The sequence below is a fragment of the Grus americana genome, chromosome 8, assembly GCF_028858705.1.
Source record: "Grus americana isolate bGruAme1 chromosome 8, bGruAme1.mat, whole genome shotgun sequence".
NCBI lineage: Eukaryota > Metazoa > Chordata > Aves > Gruiformes > Gruidae > Grus > Grus americana.
Window position 1 is genome coordinate 24779392 of NC_072859.1, and position 19305 is coordinate 24798696.

At 57.0% G+C, this 19305-nt stretch overlaps 1 protein-coding gene across 5 annotated transcripts in view; it reads left to right on the forward strand.

The window, feature by feature from the left end:
- Positions 1–19305, forward strand: part of RNF220 (ring finger protein 220) — a 232365-nt gene that overhangs the window by 90905 nt on the left and 122155 nt on the right. For 3 of the 5 annotated variants that reach the window (XM_054833994.1, XM_054833997.1, XM_054833993.1), the window contains exon 3: positions 3708–3782. The exons of the other annotated variants lie outside the window; for them this stretch is intronic. In XM_054833994.1, the coding sequence (XP_054689969.1) occupies positions 3708–3782 (75 nt within the window). The remainder of the gene's footprint in view (positions 1–3707; positions 3783–19305) is intronic. 5 annotated transcript variants of the gene reach the window in all.

The following is a 19305-nucleotide window of genomic DNA, read 5'->3' on the forward strand; positions in this document are numbered from 1 at the left end:
AGCACTGATGGAGGCTCTGGCCACCTGAGCCACCACTGAGCCATGCTGGGCAAGCAGCAGCCCATGCAAGCCCACATCTCCCCGTCACCTCCCGGATAGGCAGGGTGCCACAAGCTGCCCTGCGTGCAAACACACGGGGAGTGCGGAGCGTTGGGCATCTTCCCAGGGACATACGGGCAGCCTGGGCACGGCAGAGGCTGAGGAAGGTGAGGCACAGACTGTCCACCCCGGGGATGGCCACTGCCTGGTCCTGGGCAGGATGGACCACGCTGTAAACAGGACAAGGCTTGTAAACAGGGCTCCAGCTGGGATAAATTTAGCCCGTTGGGGTTGCAGCCCTGGCGCAGCAGGACACAGTGTCAGGGCATTGTCGAGAGGAGAGGGGGAGAAAGAAGCTGAATAAACAAACACAGCTTGTCCCCCTTTTTTTTTTTTTTTTTTTGTCCCAGCGTTGTTATTTCAGCCGGACAATTGCCCTGCAGATTGAGGGAACAGGCTGGAGTTCAAGTGAATTTGGCTTCCAGCGTCTCCCTTTTTACATTGTGTTTTCACATGGGAATGTATCCTGGCACACATGGCGGGTGTCCGTACCCATGCGTATGGATAACTCCATGGATGCTCCACGTGCATCTCTGGGCTGGCCCACAGGGATCCGGGCTGCTCTGGAGCCCAGGTGAGGCCAAGTAACTTGGCGTTGGCTGTCAGGTAGGACTTTGCTTTCTCCACGTGCACAGCCCAGACTAACACCCGTGGGCGTCCAGGAGCACACGTGCAAGGTGATCTGTGCTCCATACGTATCTGTACATATGGGCAGAGCAGCCCTGGAGGTGTCCCTCCATGGCAGAGGGGACACTGTAGAGGTGAAAGTCTTTGCAGGACTTTAGAAATGGGGATCAGGACTCCTGAGCTTTTTTTCCCTAGTTCTGTCATGGGGTTTGGACAAGTCATATTCCCTTGACAAAATAATCCGTGATTTCGGGAGCAAAGGGCATGGATCTTCTCTGTCAGTCCTGCTCTGTGAGGACCTAAGTCTTTTCTAAAGGCCACGTTTAGAGGCAGCCTAATTTTCATGTCTTAATTTTATTTTTCTCACATCTCTCTCTGACACACACATACACACACACACGCTTCTATTGGAAAAACGATTTTAATACCCATGGCACATTGTCCTGGTGTGATATAAAATCCAATGACATGTGGCATTTGGAAAAGGTCACTTCCCCCATCAGGATTCATTATCCTACCTCAGCCTGGGAAGCCATGGGGTTGCCCCCTCCTCTGCGGACCCCTTGCCCCCTCCCCGGCTGCGGCGGGTGAGCAGGGAGCGGGGGTGAGGAACTGGGCGGTCATGCTGGGGACTTTGGCAGTGTCAGGGCAGTCCCTGCAGCACAGGCTCTTGTTTCTCATGTTGATGTCCCTGCCCTTCCCGGTGCCTTCACTTTCCCACCTGCCACAGGGCAAGAGGAGTTACAGGGACACGCTGCTGGGAGGGCTCGGGCTGCAAAGCCGGCTCCGCTGGGTGCACAGGGCTCGGTTTGGCTTTCGCCTGCCTCCCCCTGCTCACTGCTCCCTCTCTGTTCCCTTCCGAGCAGGAGCCAGCTCTTGCGGTGCCCTCACTCTTCACGGTTGCAGAAGGGAAACGCTCCCCTTCCCTGTTTCACTTGTTCAATTTTTTGGCTGGCTCGGCTGGGAAGTGCCCTTCCGTGTCGGTACTCGCAGAACTTGGCTCAGGCAGCTCAGGCAGAACCGAGAAGAGAAAGCGGAGGGGCCATGGAACACCCAGCTCCTCGCCAGCTTCCTCACCAAGCATGGGGTCCCCAGCTGCCCCGCACTCGGTGCCCCCCAAGCCCCTGGGGCAGACCAGCGGTGCCCAGAAGGCTGGGGGCAGCAGCACTGGGGGGTTCTGTCCTGTCTCTTGACGATTGCCCAGGCAGGGCAGCACCCTGGGCTGGAAAGGGGTCCCTGGTGCACATTGCAGGTGAGGGACAGCAGGTCAGGAGCAGGGGATGCTCACAGCAGGGCAGGAGTGACAAGCTGTCCTGGGGTGCTTGCACGCTTTTGCCTTTCCTTGGACTCATTTCAGTTCAGGCTTCCCCAGAATCATCTTTGTTCAAGAATATCCACCTCCCCGAGGTGTTTCCAGCCCAACTTGGAGCTTATTCCCTGGGAAGGCAGAAGGGCATAGGAAGGCCAAACCTGCTCTGGAGGCTGCCTGGGGGTGCTCAGGGGATGCAGTCCCTTGCAGAGCAGAACAGGGGCTGTTCCCCAGCAAGTCGTCCCATGGGCAGGGGACTGGGAGCCAGGAACTCTCTGCTTGGTCACAAACTACCTCGGGGCATCTTGGCCAAGCCGTAACCCCGTTCCCCGTCTGCAGGGGAGGGGAGAGGCGAGGGTGGGTGCACCGAGCACGCAGTGGGCTCCAGGCTGCGGGAAGGGCAGGAGGTGGGGAGCGGGAGCAGTTGTTCCTGGGGAGAGGAGGATTATTTTTGCAGCGGGGAGTGGGATTTGATGCCTGCTGAAGATGACTTCTCAGAGTGCTGAGGGTGATGGCGAGTGTAGCCCCTTCCTACCATATAAACACCAATGAGTTATGGGTACCCCAGCCTCTAATTATGCAGTCAGCCCCAAATAGGCTGTGTCTAACGAGGCTGACAGACTAATATCTCAAGAGCCCTTAATGCGTTATCATCTCTTGCTGTATGACCTCATATTTATAACTGCTCTGGTGGGAGGTTGAGAAATGTCCTTCTCTTCCCCCAGCCCCCTCCCCAACTTCCCCCCCCCCCCCAGAGCAGCAGCTCTTCAGCCTCATCTGTTAGGATCAGGAGGAGAGAGGCGACTTCTCTCCATCCATCATGAACGGAGTTCGCGCTATTAGATGATTAAAGACATTTTTTATAATATTTGGAAGAGGCTTTGAAATGTCTCTCAAACAGTGTGATTAATGCCTGCTTAACCCTCGCCTGGCCGGGATGGCGTGGTGGGGAGGCAGGTGCATCCCCGGGCAGGGGTCCCCTGGGCATTTCAGCGGTCGCCCGGCCGTTGGGCACCCCGAGCCCTGACAAGGTGTGATTCATGAGTGCGGGGCACCTGCAGGAAGCTCCGGCCTCCAGGCAGTTCCTAATGCACCGGGGACTTGGTGGTTTCTGAGGCTGCAACGGCCGGGGCAGGAGGAAGCGGTGCCTTCCCCCTCCCCAGCACTTACACAAGAGGCCCCAGGGCTGTGCCAGTCTGGGTCCCCAAGCCGGACCATCCCACGCCGATGCTGTGGATTTCAAGGGTGGGCAGGGAGAGGGGGTGAGCAGCCTGTGCCCGTTCCCGGCTGTCCTGAGCTGGTGGGCTGATTGCTTTCCTCATTTCCCTTTCTTTTTCCTCTGCCTCTCTGGATGACTCGCTCTCAGAACCAAGTCTCTCCAAAAAAAAAAACCAATCGTGAGCATCTAGATGCTCCGGTAGGATCCACCTTTAGGATGTTACGTCCTTGCTCAGAGTTTGCCATGAAGACCCGTGGGGCTGGTGGACATGTTCATGATAAAATTTGTGTTGGCATCGTCTCGTACCTGCCAAAGGCCAAATTGCTGATGTTCGCTGATGTTGGTTCCCATGGGGGAGTAGAGATTTGGCCTCGGATGGGGAAAGGATGCCCGCCTCCTTTGATCACAGGCACAATGTTTCATAATCTCAATTTCTTGTCAATTGATTGCCAGATAGAAGCGACAACCAAAGAGGGCCCCAGGCGTCTGCAACTGCCACTCATCGTATGATTTTAACTCTCCCCCTCTGTAAGTTTGCATTATTTTCTTCTTGTTGTTGTTGTTATCCAAAGAAACCTCCCCTCCCTCCCCCTCCAAAAAGCCTCCTAGAAATCCCAGTGCCCTTGTCAATTTGATATTCAATGTACAAATAGCTGAGAAGGGTTAATGCATGATTAATAGGTGTTTTATTAAAATGGTTAATCTGTCATTATAGAGTCCAAAAGATCAATAGATTTCTTATAATCGTGGCTTAAAATCATCTTTAGCTCCACTGCTTATAGGCTTAAGACCGTGGGCAAGATGTTTAGGGGACCTGGGAGTCTCCCGTTAACTCCTTCTAACCCTTCTGCCACCTGAAGTGTGACCCAAGGTCTCCCGCAGACGGAGAAAAGCCGACACAGGGCTGCACGTACTGTTATGGTTACCATCCACCTTATTATTTATGGGTATTAAAATTGTCACACCTGAGCAACAGAAAAGGGAAATGGAAAGAGGGAGAAAGTGGGAATGCAGCTGGATAAATGCTCTTTGTTATGACCGTCAGCAGCGCCCGAGCGGAGCGAGGCGGGGGCATGGCTGGGTTGTCTCCGATCCATTAGCACCGTTGCAAAGCAGCAAGCGTTGGCCAAGCATCACCCCGTCGCAGCCGTGCTCCTTCACTAATGAGCGCTGCCTCGCACGCCGGGGTGGGGCGGGGAGGTCCCAGCCTTGCACGGAGGGGAAAGCCATGTGCCTGGTGTGAGGCAAGGAAGGACCAGCCCACGTCACCTGAGTCCCATCTGTGTCCTCAGCCCCAGAGGCTGCTTTCCTGGCAGCTGGATGATGTTGGGTCTGGTTGACCCAACCCTTTGGGACGCCTGGTCCAAGCTGCTTTTTGATAATTCAGGCGATACTGTGACAAATCCCAGAGATGCTGAGCTGCCGACCCCCAGCGCGAGGTCTCGGCAGGAGGAGGTGCTGTTTAGACAGGCTGACACGGGAGCGGCTGAGCCAGTGCAGGCTGGGGGGAGCGCAGCCCCCTCTCTGCCCCCTAACCGCCCGGCAGCATCCTCTCCTCCGTGGCAGAGGAGGGATCCTGAGGTCACGCGGGGGGGCTGGTGGAGCCTGGACGGCAGTGCGGAGCGCCGCAGGAGCACTGCGCTCTGAGCACGAGGCAGGGCAGCTGGCACTGGCAAGTGGTCCCTGAGCAATTCTGGCTATGGATGTTGCTGGGCCACCCGTGCAATGGAGACCAAACTTGCTGCCTAGTGAGTGGAGTAGATGTTGGAGCCTACCCAAGGTTGGAGACCCTTGTTTGGAGGCTGTTGGGAGCTGGTGCTCTCCAGTAATTTGGCCTCCACTGCAGGCTCCCTCCCTCACCTCCTCACCCTGTGTGGGGGCTCAGCCCCGCTCCCCGCTGGGCTCTGCTCCCTGCCCGACCCCACAGCCTGTGCCGGCCAGCTGGCCTCAAACCACTGGTGCTCAGTGTGGGGCTGGGCGGAGATTTTCCAGACCCCCTGGGTCCAGCCCTCTCCATCCCTGCCTCATTGCTTATTTCCGAGCCATTATGTTCGACAGGGAGAATTTGTTTCTGTCCAGAGCAGATCCCCGGACAGTCTCAAGCCTCTGAGGATTTATCATCCTGAGCTTTTGTTTGTGGGTCTCCAGGACCCTCTGCCCCACAGCCGAGCCCAGATGCTTCTCTGTCTCCTCCATGGAGCCTGCTGCCCCCCAGGAGCACTGACCCCTCTCTTCCCCCATGGATGCCCGGGCGTGCAGGCTCCCCTGCACACGCTTGCCTGCGAAGGCCACTGCTGGGGCAGGATGCTGCGGTCACAGCGGCAGGGGACATGTCCTACCTACCGGGAAGGTGATGGCTGTGGCTCCTTCTGGCTTAGCTCCCCAGGGCTGCCAAGGGAGGTGGCCCAGGGCAGGGCACGCTGGGCTCCCAGCACAGAAATCCCCCGGGATCCCTAGGTGACGTTCAGCCTGCCCCAGGACTGGTGGCACGGAGCCTGGGCTGGTCCCCCCCAGCCCCCAGACTGCATCCCCGCTTCCAGCCCTGCTCTGCAGCAGCTGGGAGGGCCGGGCAGAAGCGAGGTGTGAGCCCCTTCGCTTGTCTTGGGGGTCAGCACTGATGTCCCCTCATGACTAATAGAGCTGAAACAGCGGCAGCCGCCTGTGCCAAGTGACAGCGAGGTGACAGCGGGGGCGGCGCAGGTGCCGGCGCCGTTGGCTGCACTCTCCATCTAGGCAGATGTTCGGCTGCCCCGTGGTCGTGGTGGTGAGGATTTGGGGTCACTCTCAGCAGGTTCAGGTCTATCAGGACAGAGCCATCAGCTGGCACAGGGAGCGACTGGGGTTGCGTTTCCAAATCGCCACCGCTGCTGCGTTAGATGGGGACCCCACTTGCCACCAGCCCCCTGCCTGCTCTCCTCCTGTGCCGGCGGTGACAGAAAGCTGCTCTGGAGGCCAGTGGAGTGTGACGGAGAAGGAGAGGGGTGCAGGGCTGCTCCACCAAAGCGCCACCCCCTCAGCCCCGTCCCCTCCCCGGCCGCCCACATTCCTCCGCAGCAGCGCCAGGAAGGGGGGGACCAACCTTTGGCATGTTTATTGACACTCCCTGAGTTCATACTGCGACTCTACAATCTTTCCCTGAGATTATTAAGAATTAATTGATCACTTTTATATTCCCCCCCGATACCCAGTGCCGTTTCGCGACAGGCGGCAGGAGGAGGGAAGGGAGACGGGAGGAGGGCGGGGTGTGTGTAAAAAACACACTGATAAATGTTAATTACTCTTTTACAGCCCTTGTCAAATTCCAAAGCAAGTCGTAAATTCATTAAACTCTAACGGATTAAGCACATGCAGCTTATTTAGTTGCCATAAACAAGATCATTTGGATGTTGATTTTCCCCTTTTTATTGCTGCAGCAGAAAAGGGGAAAAAATCAGATGAGGGAAGCAGTTGGTGGTTACCAGGGAGTCAGAAAAGTTTGGATTTATTTCGTATCTTGCTTTCTTGCTCTGTGGCAGCTCTCTGCAGCACGTTGGTCTTCAAGTTGTGCCTGGGCAGCTTCTTGCTAGGGAGTGTGGCATTCCTAGGAGCCGTGTCCGTGCCCTGAGCGGCCAAGTCTGCGTGGACAGCCCTGGGACGGAGGGCCATGCTGCACAAAAGGTCTCTGTGTCCTCTCCATACCCCAGTGCTGAGATCTGGATGAGCAGAGATGGGGTACTCAAAGAGCTTTCGGTGGTGGTTTTGGGCTGGGCTGGCTGCTCTGCACTCCATCGTGCTGGGAGGTCTCCAAGGGTAGGCTGTCTCCAGCGAGGCTCAACCCGGCCCCTGGGATGCTCAGGTCTGCTCTCAGCCACGCTGCAAGTGATTGTACAGGCAGAATTAGCATAAAAGCAGCTCTGCTCATTTTGGGATGTTTCAGCCCACTCAAGTGCTGTCCTCAAGGCGCTGACTGTGGCCAAGAGAGTGGGACATGTCCCCAACCAAGCCTGGCCACGGGGGAGAGGAGGCAGGGAAGGGACACCGTGCTGGTGGGGATGGACAGAGCACCTTCGGCTGCTCTGAACATGGGGATGTGACCGGGCTCAGGGAGCTTGCCATCCTCTGCATGCATGTGTTAATAATCCAGGCTGACCTCCTGAGCTGTGGGAGCAGGGGAAGGAGAATGAGAGGAGGGTCACGGAGATTAATTAATACTCAGGGCTCTAATTACGAGTTTCTTCAACACCGGGCTTCTAATGAGGAACAGGCGCTGAGGCAGCCCTGAGTCCTGCTGCCCCTCAGCTGGCCCTGCTGAGACATCTCCTGCCTCCTTGCAGGGATGGTTTTACTGGGAGAGGGACAGGAGTTAGCCCCTGGCCACCGGCATCTCCCACTGGGGCTCTGGGCCTCCAGGCTGCATGGCTGAGAAGTTGCCACGCTGCTGTGTAACCCCATCTGTGCCTTGGGCTGAGCACCGGAGACCTGCTGCCATCCCCAGCACGCCCAGCTCCCTGCCGGGGTTCAGCACCCAACCATGGGACGGGAGCAGGAGGTGACTTGGGGGGACCAGGGGACCTTGACGGGTGTTTTGTCAGCATCTCCCAGCCTCCGGTGAGGCTGTGCTCCTCCAGAGCTGCAGGCAGCCGTGCACTGCAGGCAGCAGAGGGAACTCTAAACACCTCACTGGAGCTCGCTGCCTGGCTGCTGCCAGAAAAATTTAGGGCTCTTGCTTCAGAATCCTCAGCAGCACTTCATCTAAAGGAAGTGACCTGGGCACTGGAGGGGCAACCGCCTGCCTCCAGCCCCGTCTGAGCCCATCTCTGAAACAGGTACAGCCCGGGAGGGTCTGAGCCGTGGGCATGTACCGCCCTGGCCCTGCTCCCCTCTGCGTTTGCCTCTTGGAGGGCAGAGGGAAGGAGAGGAGCCGCTGAAGGTCTCAAATAAGGCAGCGATGGGGTGCCAGCCTTCAGAGCCCTGTTCCTAACACGCATTTCCCTCCCGCAGTCTTCGCCCTGTTCCTTGCAGCACGTATGACATGCGCAAAGTGCCAGCAGAAGCATCCCTGCCCACCGGGTCCCTCCGTGCTTTCCCGCTGCGTGGAGGTGCCCTCCAGGGATCTCCCCAGGCTTCCGAGCACGGACGGGGCATCCAGGGGTTAACGGAAGGAGCATGTCCCATGCTAAGCAGTAGCTAACAGCCACTAGCTAATAACTTTATGGCTTCAAAGCAGGGCATTTATCATGCTGAAGTTTGTTTATGCACTAGTTATAAGGCACATTATACCAGTGCTGTGTTTGGCTGATAAATTCTCCGTGACAAGCGAGGCTACCAATGAGGACTCAGTGAGTCCAAAAGACCAGTAGCTTTTTCCTGAACTCTGCTTTCCAAGATAAGGATGTTTTTTCCCTCTTTTGTTTTGTAAGGAAAGAAAAAAAAATTGACAACCTTAAAACTCAAAAAGAAAAAAAAAAGGGGGAGATTTTTGTTCTAAATAGGTTGCCTGATGCTGTGGTCCCCCATTGGGGGCAGAGGAGAAGGTCCCGGTCCCGGTGAGGACCAGGCGGGCTGTGTGTGAGCACGTCTGTGCTGGCAAGTGATGCACGTGGGCCCGTGCCGGGAGACTTGGACAACGTGCTGAGTGGGCAGTGACAGCCCGTACGGGCTCTGGATGTCCCCAGGAACAGCATACCTCAGTCCCAACTGCCTTCAGGGAGGGTGTGTTTTGGGTAGAAGTGTCAGAGGGCACTCCAGCAACCCTCTAGTTCTGCCCAATGTTTTTAAAATGAGCCACAATCACAGCATTGGTCATGATTTTGAGACTGCATGCGTGTGCGATTTGTTGGTGAGCGCGGCTGCTACATTCACCTGTACCCCCTCACTGCTGGGTTAAATTGCTTTAATCCTGCTAATAATAATGACCTTCACATTTCTGGCTTGCTGTATCACAGAAGCCAAACCCACTTCGCAAACATTAACGAGCTCGGCCTCCCAACTCCGTGCAAACACAATGGGTCAGGATTATTTTTCCTGCTGCAGCGGTGGGGAAACTGAGGCATAAAGCAAGGAGATGACTGGTCTGAGCCTACCCAGAGGGACACCCCTTGCTCTAACCAGTAGACCTCACCTTGGTCCAGTATGGACCAGTGTAGGTTTTTATGGATCTCACCTGTGGAGCAAAAGCTGGGGCTGTCTGGCTGGTGGGATGCAGCAGGACAAACGCTGATGCCGGGACCTGCTTCCATAGTGCCACCGAGGTGGTTCGCGTGTCAGCACCCTTTGCTCCTGCCAGGGAGCAGGACCCACGCTGCAGGATGCTTGGAGGGGGGATTGGGGTGTGCCAGCTCCACCTGGCCCCTTCCCTGTGGGGCCATGTCCCTCCGTCCTGCTGCACGAAGCAGAAACCCTCCCTCCATGGTTTGGTGCTCGGGGACAAAGCCCAGCCAGCGGGCATGTGGGTGCACACCTCCTCGCATGCAACTGTGCTTGTCACGTGCAGCCATGGGTGCTCCCCGGCGAGGGCATCTTAGCGCGTATACCTGTGCACGCCTCTGCGCGCACATATGGGTGCACATAAGCATGGATTCGTTAGCGCCCTATGCACCTACACGTATAAAATGTACATCTCCATCTCTGTGTGCTACATTAGGATCCCTCCACAGCTGCCCACCCACGTGGGCATCTCCAGCCGTGTAGCTGTCCCAGCCTGCACATCTCCGGCTGTGTACCTGTTGCAACCCCAGCTGTGTACCTGTGCTGGCGTGCGCGGCTGCGGCTCTGCATCGGTGACTGCGTGCAGTGGCCCCTGCAGGCTGTAAATACTGCCAGTGTGGCGGGGAGGTTGAGCGGTTTATGGCTCAAGGTCAGGCCCATGAATCATAAAAAGGTGTCGGAAGGAGCATTAACTCCTAGCCTTCGCTCGGTCTCTGTGTGGTTTCAGGCGGGGCCCCAAAGGCAGTGATTAAAGGGTGCACCTTCCCCTTTCAGTTTTACGGTAAAAGGAAAGCAGTAAATTAGAAGCCCACAGGCTGGGGCAGGCCAGGTCCCGCCAGCACAACAGCTAGGCAAGTACCTGCCGTGCGCCCCGAGACCCTGCCTCCAGCTCTGCGTGCCCCCGCCGGCACGGCCCCCGCGCAGCCCCTTCCCGTGGCAGCCCCTTCCCCGGCAGGCTCTGGCCGTGTGCCGGGCGGGTGGCTGCGCTCATGGTGGGTACGTCCCTCCATCCTCGCCCGGCCGATGGCTTGGGACGGCCGGGGGTGCTCAGCCCCGCTCACCCCACGGAGCCGCAGCGCCTCTTGCTCTGCACCTTTTTACGACTCCAGCTATAATTAACTTGAGTAATAAAATTTTTTGAATCCAAATAGATATAATTAACATTTAATGCCCTTGTTTTCTTGTGAATTGTCAGGACTATTAAGAACTGAGTATTGATCGAAGAGGTGAGACAGATGTTTCTGCTGCTGAGGTGGGATTGCCGGGGCAGGGGCAGAAAACCCCAATAATGGTCAGGTCCCTGCCCCACATCTGGACCTCGGGACAGTGGGTTGGAGCTGGGGAGAGCTGGGGCGATGCCCAGCACTGCAGGGCTGACCCTGGCCCAGCTTGGCTGTGGCAGGGAGGAGGAGAAGGCGGCTGCTCACAGGATCCTACTTTTTCCTATAGCTCAGCTATAGGTGGTCTCCAGCGCTGCAGACTGGTGGTAGGCACTCAGGCGTGGGGCATTGCTGGAATCAGTGTGTGCTTCAGTCTCCCAGAAAAGGGCTTTTGGGGATGGAGGAGGTGTGAATGCACCCTGCCCCATCCCCATCCTGGCAGCAGTGTCCTCCCGAGCCTGACCCAGCTGGCAGCCGCCCTGGCATCCCTGGCTCGTCCCCACCGCCGCCTGCCAGGCTGGTGAGTGGGACGTGGGACACATGCAATAACGCCTTCCCTGAGCTGCTGCTGCTGCAGCCAGCCCTGATTAGGTGCATAGGGCTGTGCATAGTGCCGGGCACGTTTGGCCATTGCCAGGCTGATTTCCCCCAGCTCCGGCCAGCTTGGCATGGCTGCTCACCCTCTGGACCTGCCCGCCGGACCTACAGGCTGCAGGTCAGGCTGCCACCACCAGCCTGGTACCTGCGACAGCAAGAGCCCGGGGGCAGGCTGGGATCTGGAGCACATCTGCCCTGGGGACGCTGCACATCTGCTCAGGTACCGCAGCTCTTCGGGCCCCTGGCAGCCAGTGGGGAGGCTGAGGCTGGGCTGAATGAAAAGCCCAGGCACGTGCTTTGCCCCTGCCCCTGGGCTGTGTTGAGCATTAGATGTATCTGAGGAAGGGAGAGAGGGAGCCTAGCAGCTTGCAAGGAGGCAAAATACTTCTTGCCCTAAAAAAAAAAAAAAAAAAAAGGCTTTTTTTCCCTTGGGGAATGGCATTACAGAGCCCTGGAATTGACGGGACTGCCAGAGCTGATGGATGGTGCCGGCGGAGGGAGCAAAGCAGGTCAGCAGAGCAGAAACCAGCAGGCACAAAGAGAGAGCATCCCCGCTCACCAAGGCAGGCGGTGACACCCTGTGCCGGGGCTGTGCCCACAACAGCCCCCTCTCTGTTGGGCTGCAGAGTTGGCACAGCTGGGGTACCTGGGGTGCCATCCTGCGATGCCCCCGGGCTCACCCCAACTGCACCCGCCAACAAGAAGGGCCTTTCTTCATCTCCGCACAAGCCCCGATTGTTCGGCCGCTTCCCCTGCCACCGCCTTGTGCTTCTGCTCTTCCCAGGGACGGTTCTGGGAGGAAAGAGAGGACTTGCAACATCTGCATGGCCAGAGCTACTGGGGCTTCAAGGTTTCTAAAGGGGCCAAGGCTACTCGGGCAGCTCCAGACCAGGACATCTCAGTCCTCTCGGCAGCTCTGCTGTGTAACCATGCGAGCCCACAACCCACCTGGGCCTCAGTTTCCCCACCAGTGCCTGAGGTCCTGCTCTGCCTTTGCAGATGTTCTGCGAAGAGTGGGCACGTGCATTCGAGCCAAGGCACCCGCAAGAATCGGGGAGCCGCAGTGCTGACTGCCCAGGGCAGCCTCGGTGCAGGCAGCTGTGTTGCCAGGTCCTCTGCCTTCCCTCCTGGGCACACTGCATCCCGCTGGCCATCCCGGAGCTCAGAAGGGAGAAACGAAAAGGTGGAAGGCTGGGCTGGTGTGAGTCTCTGAGGACGGCTTCAAGCAGGGACCTGGCCAAGTTCTGAGGCTGATGGCGGCAGGAACTGAGTTTCTGTAAATGGTGGAGGTGGTGGTTGTGGGGAAAGATTGAAAGACCAGGCAGCTGTGCTAAATCAGCCCTAACCTCACTGAAACTTGTGTGCAGTTTCTGCTTCCTCATGAGGGACACCCAGCCAGCCTCCCGCAGGAGACGTGACAACAGCTTGCGGTGACGCAGGGGGGATGCTGGCTGTTGTGATGTGATCAGGGCTCACAGACACCCACTCCAGCCTGGGAGCCCCTGGCTCTGCCAGCGGGAAGTGTCTCCTTCCTGAGCACTGTCCCCATCAGGCACATGTGGGAGGGCAGGATCTGTCCCCATCAGCCATGCGTGGGAGGGCAGGATCTGTCCCCATCAGGCACGGGTGGGTGGGCAGGATCCGGAGGAGACTGGAGTGCAGACAGGTCACACTGAGCTGCAGAAAGTGACAGCTCTTTGGAGGGCTGGAGTAAAACAAGGGTGCAGTGAGCCCAGGTTTGGGGTCCAGGACTGCAGGCTGCTCCCCGTCTCTCTTGAGGGGTCAGCGGGACCTTCTCCTCTCTTCCCCCTGAGCACAAGGAGGAGAACAAGCTCCTGCCTCAGCTGGGAGGCCATAGTCCTTTGCCCAGGTCGCCCCAGATGGAGGCTCACAGTGCCCTCCAGGGATGCAGAGCTGCATCGCCCTCCTGCAGCCTGGGGACAGGGAGCGTGGCAGGAAGGAGCCCAGGCGTCCTGGCTCCCGTCCTGTGCTTTGTCTCCAGCGGAAGAATAAGCCTGAAGCTGCTAGGCTGGAGGGACATATCTCTGGAGGGATCTGAACCCCAAACTGTCATCTTTGCTCTCCAATAAGCCCTGCTGCCAAGTCCCTCTGCAGCACCGACTGCTGCTCCAGCAGCTGTGAGGAGGAGGAGGAGTGCAGGGAAAGGGCTCAGCTTCAAATCAATTCAGAGCACTGTGATAAGAATGTCTTATCACCCTTGTCATTGTAATGGCTGGAACTGAAATGCCGGGCTGAGTGAGGGCCAGATTTCTGCACAACCGGAGGCGAGGAGGAGACAGGGCGCTGCAGGGAGGCAGCGGTGGCTCTGGGATGAGGTCCCAGCACCTCAAGCACCTGCTTGCTCTGTCCAGTGACAGCCAAAACCAGATCTCTCTTCCCTTCCCGGCCTCGGGGCTGCCCCGTCTCCTTCCCCAGCTCCTTACAAGGAAGAGGAGCTCCCAGTGACATGGGTCAAATGCAGTGAAGGAATGGGTCCAGGAGATCCAGACCAGACACGGGGCTAAGGGGCACACAGAAGAGCAGCGCAGAGGGCTGAGCATTGACAAGAGAGGCCAGGAGTGAAAGGAAGAACTGGGAAGCTCCTGCTCCCCCCTCTGCAGCTACCTTCAGCCTCTTCCCACCTCCCCCTGGGCCAGGCTCAGCCCCAGCCCTTCGGGGAGGTGCAGCACAGGAGCAAGACAGGCACCCAGGAGCCACGGAGCTGACAGGGATCTGGCCGGGGTTTCCAGGCCTTTGGGAATTCCTTCTGTTCCCATTACTGTCCAAAAGCAGCTTTTCCAACGGGTAAGGAAAAGGGAGCCGGTAAGCTTACGTGCTCTGGGCAGCATAAGACGAGACAGTGGGAGCATCGAGTGCCCTCAGCTGTATGGAGGCTCCCGCAGAGCCCTGCAGCACGCTCTGCCTCTAACCCCTCGTGCTTCTCCCCTATGTTTTATTAACAACTGTTGATCGGGATTCCAAGGTCGTTTGGCCGCGTAGAGACACAGATAAAATCTAAGGCTGACGCAGTCCCCTGCGTCTCTGGTCCCACCAATCTCTCTATCTACAATGTCTCTCCTCCTGCTAAGCTTTCCTCTGGCGGACAAGCCCCAGAAGGTTAGACAGGGTCCTGCAGCAAGGCCACTGCTCCGTCCTCCTCCGATACCCATGTGGCTGGGGGATGTGTTAGCTTTCTGCTCTCTCACCCTGTTCCCCTTTGCCGCGGCGGTGCAGGATGTCCTGCTGCCAAGTGGGGACGGCCAGGCAGGGACTGCAGTGCCGAGGAGGGCAGTGCTCCTCCGAAACGCTTGCTGAGGGTGTGCAGCTGCCTGGGAGGCTTTGCTGCTGGCTCCATGCTGTTGGTGGCAAAAAACGCCCCACGTTTGAAAGGCCCCGTGAGCCCCCTGTGCATGGGTGCCCTGCCATTGGGTGCTCCTGGCCAGGGCGAGGTACCCTGGTGCACTGCAGAGCTGGGGACTTGCACAGCGGGGGCTTTACCAGGCCCAACTGTTGTTCTGCTGGAGAGGACAACTCTGAAGCTATGGACTGGTTTTTCCTATCATGGACCAGACCCAGGTTCCATGGCTGCTCCCAGCTTGGTGGTCGGGGAGCCGGTGGGCAGGGGTGCTCACGCCGAGCAGCCCACCACACCAGAGAGGCACCTTGGGACTAGCTCGTTTAATTCCAGGAGGAGCAGCGTCAGGTTAAGTGGAATTGGCCCTGCCAGAGGATTTATTCATTTCTCCTTCCCTCTGCCTCCTGCCAGGGGCTGCACTAAGATCCCACGCTGCACAGTCATCTCGCTAAAGCCGAGGGGGGCTTAGTGCTTAAACGGTTTTCATGCCATCACGGAGTTTAGTGCTTGTCAACAAGTCCGAGGTCTTGCCGAAAAGCCTTGACAAACAGAGCAGCGGGGAGATGGGGAGAGCAGGCATCTGTGCTGGGAAAGGGGGGGAGCACATGAACGGGGTCTCCAAACAGCTCTGCGTACATGGGAAAGTCGCATACCCAGCTCCGCGTATCCCCTCCAGCACAGAGACTAATTTGGCCATCCTACCCTCCAGCAAGAGGTGTATTTGGCCCAGCTCTAAGTTAAAACCTCATGGAGACACCTTCATTAAACCTCACTGATGAGAAAAAGCAGAGCTCGCCCATGTTTTTTAAGCCCTTGCTTTTGCAGGCTCTTGCAGAAATAGCTGTATGCATATGAATATATTTTGTGCTCTGTATTCTTCAGGCTGGTTTTACTGCTGGGGTGAGCCCGGAGCAGGCAGGGCTGAGTGCTGTTGCAGTAACGTGCTGGCTCTGCAGATGGGGATAGCAGAGCTCAGAAACCAAACCCGGCTCCAGATGCCACTTAAAAAGCTTGATCTGCCTGGGGAGGGTGAGGAAGGCACCCTCGCCTCCTCCTCCACCTCAGCCTGCCCCACTGGGAGGAAAAGACCTTAAACTCATCTTCTTTCCTTTTGAGGAGCTGGATTTTCCAGAGATGAATTCCCTTAAGCATGGGATAGTTCAGTTCAAGCTCGGGGACACAGATCTGGCACGGTGCGGAGCTGCAAAGCCCACGGCATGGGTGAGCAGCGGTCTGGAGGCCACTCGTCCTGTGGTCCCCCAGGGAGTCACCCCACACCTTGGTGGCGGCATGGGGAGCGAGGAGGCACGCATGACAGTGCAGGCTGTGCTGAGCAATAGCAGCCTCCACAACGCACGCTCCTGCGGGATCTGCTGCTGCTGGTGGGTCGCCCAAGTCAAGCGTTTGAGCAGGATTCAGGGGAGAGCTGGGTAGTTTTATGGGCAGTAATAGTATTTACAGCCCTGCTGGCTGAGGCACCGATCCAGGGGGAAGGGAGCCCCCTCCCCAGCGAAAACCGGATAGCAACACTATCCCACCTCCAGCCTTCCCAAGGACAGGATTTGGCCCCATCCTTTTTTTTTTTTTGAAGCATCCTCGGTTGACTGACGCCCCATGAACCCGTGGGTCGGTCCCACCTGGCACAGCCAGCATTCCTGTGCTGGTGAGGTCCTCATCTGGTGTAAACTCACACTTCTCCCTGGAATAAACCCTTCATTTTCATGGGAAGTGCCAGAGATCTTCTTTCTTCACCCCACTCCTTGGCTTCATCCTACCATCCACAGCAACTGCCTTCCTTGGCAGCTCCCCCGCCTGACGGGCAGGGATGGCAGGCAGCCCTGCACACACCCCACATTGTTTTCCCATCACCTGCCACAGGCCCCGTATGTTTTCATTTAGTCGGCATAGGGGAAAGCTGTAAAACATATGTCTGCTTCTCCAGGAGAGAGAAAAAAAATGACTCCAACAGCTTGGTCCAGTTAACGGCTTGGGCTCTTGGCTCCACTGTTGGCTTCACAGGGACTTTGTTTCATGCTCTGTGCTAGCTGGTCGCCTTCTCTAGCTGGACCAAGGTGTATGTCTTGGGGGAAGTATATTTGGGGGCAAGGATGCTTGGAGGGGAAGGATGTCCCTGGCAGCTCGGGGAGCGTGGTGGGGCCGTGCTGCCCCCTGAGAGCGGGCAGGCAGGAGCACTTTCCGCCCCACCCTCTGCGGGCTCCTCCCAGCACAGCTCCCCATCCATCCCATACATTTACCTAACGCTAATGAGACGTATTGATTGGAATGATGGGATTTGTAAAGGTCGCAGGGTTAAAGTACATAAAACCAGCCTTTCTGGAGCTGCAATATCAGGGCCGATGGGTCTGGTGGGAGAGATTAAAGGCCTCGTGCTGCAAGAATGGAGAGAGCTGACAGCAATTACATTTCAGATGTGTGCATAGTTATAACCCCCCCCACAAGAAAGGCGACCACGTCCCCACCACCGCAGAGCAGGTCTCCAACCCCCTGCCTCTGTCTCCCTTTCAAAAGCAGGATTTCAACAGAGCAAATCAGAAAAGGAAAGGGGGAAAAGAGGGAAAGGGAGAAAGAAAGACTGGAGATCCCTTTGGAGAGGTGGTGCCCAGCCCCATCACTGCAGCTGGGCTCATACCCGTGGTTTGGGATTCCCAGCTGAGCTGTTACGGCAACGCTGCGCTAAAAATCACATCAGTAGCATCTAAACTCTGAAAACACTGCGGTCCCTTTTGTTAGGGCAGGACTCCCACTACTGGTAATGAGCTGGCAGGTCATTACAGCCCTAGCCGTCCCCCGGAAAGGACCTCCTTTCCCCAGCGGTTCATGCTTGAGGGCTGGAGTAGTCCAGATCCCCAGGACCACAAATGCAGTTGGCTGCAGGTTTGTCCCAGGTCAGGGTTAACAGGCAGGAGGCAAATGGATGCGGACATCACTTTTTCTAGAGGTGTTTCTCCGGCACATCTGGGGATGCTTGGGAGCTCAGTCCCTCGGGCTCTGCTCTGGGCTGCACCCACCAAAGGGGTCTGCTGGAGCTGCAGGGCCAGCCCAGCTCTGGTGGAGTCATCTCACTCCATGATCCCTCCTCACAGGCCCCTCTCTGCATCGTGTGTTTGTTTCTTGGTCTAAAACAGAGAGGAAAGAGCACGGCCAGGAAAGTTGTGTCATCTGAAGGTTCTATGCTTTTAACATCAGGGGCTGGTTGTGGGGAACAGGGGGATAAATGTGTGACTTAGTAGCTTTTCTGGGTCTCCAGAGGGAACAAGTAGACAGAGGCACAAGGTAGGCTGAGGGATGCGCTCACATTAGGTGAGGATTGGCGTCAACAGTATCACTACTCACAAACAGCTAAATTAGCTCCATGAGCAAGCTTCATTAGCCCAGGCTTAAAGCCAGCTCCAGACGGGAGAAAGCCCAGCTCATCTTGACTTCACATCACCCACTGTACCTCTCATGGCAAGATTAACACCGGGGACTCAGGAAACCTGGCTCCATCTGGCATGACACCAAGCCAAGAACACGAGCAGGGGCTGCGCTTCCCTAGGGACGAATCCCAAGATGAAACCCAGCGGGCAAAAGGAGCCCCTTGCCAAGCAAGGAAAGAGGCCCAATGCTCACCTGTAACTGTCTCAGGCTTAGAGCCTTTCCCCAGTGACAGGCAGGGCTTAGCCCACAGTGTGAAGTACCAGTGACCTAACAGCCCTCGCAGGGCAGTTGTGCACAGGAATCTTCCCCTGCCACCCATCCACACAGGCTGGAGCTTTAAACCCTCGCCCAGAGCCCTGCCGAAAGGGATTGCACCGGGAAGCAGGAGCATCCCCAGCACTGCAGCTCACCACCAGGCCCAGGCACCCGCCTGCATAGCTCGGTCTTTATTTATCCCCCCGCACACTCTCTTTCACTCTCTCAGATGGTAATGAGTGGTTTGCACTGGGAACTAAATGAAGTTGATTGCCCACTGGTGTCTGCCATTAGTGGTAATTAGTTAAAACATCAGAGTATAAACAGTAAATTGGCTCTAATAATTAATACTAGCACTCAAGCATATGAGAGACACAGAGACTGGGAGAGAAGCAGTGGCAAGCTTGTAAAATCAGCTGGGGCTGCTTTAATTAAAAAAGAAGGAATGTAAGTAACACAGTATTGGAAAAAGGACAAAATCCATCAGGATCTTGCTCGTTAGGAGTGTGGTCGTGTCTCCCCTGGAGTGCAGCAGAGCCAAGGGCTTGCCTCGAGCCTCGGGTACTCGCCACTGCGAGACGCGGAGCCCGCGATGCAGGGGCTGTCGCATCCCCGAGGTGCCGGGACACCACTCGTGTGATGAGTTTTAGCCTTGTCACTAGTCTCTTGGGGTGATAGGGAGGATCGTAACACGTGGATCTGCTCCTGCTGCTGCAGGTGGGAGGTGAGCCAGGCAGATAGGTGGGATAATCCCATGGGATTTTTCAGGGGAGATCTGCTTGGCTCAGAGGAGCTGCCTCATTCAGCTGCTCCCTGCTTAATAAGGGCACCCTCCTCTTCTCTTTCCTCCAGCGGCAGATTTGACCTGAGGTGTCCTTTGGGAAGAAGGAGCCGGTGCGGGAATGGGTGGGTCCTGCTGGGGAAGGTTGGGTTTACTCTTAGAATAACAATTTTTTTTTCTGCAGGTTTTGCCAACCTGCATCCTTCCCCTTCTTCCAGCCACCTTTTTCCCCTGCACACCTTCCCCTTCTCCCAGCCAGCGGCTGCAGGGGGTTCCCAT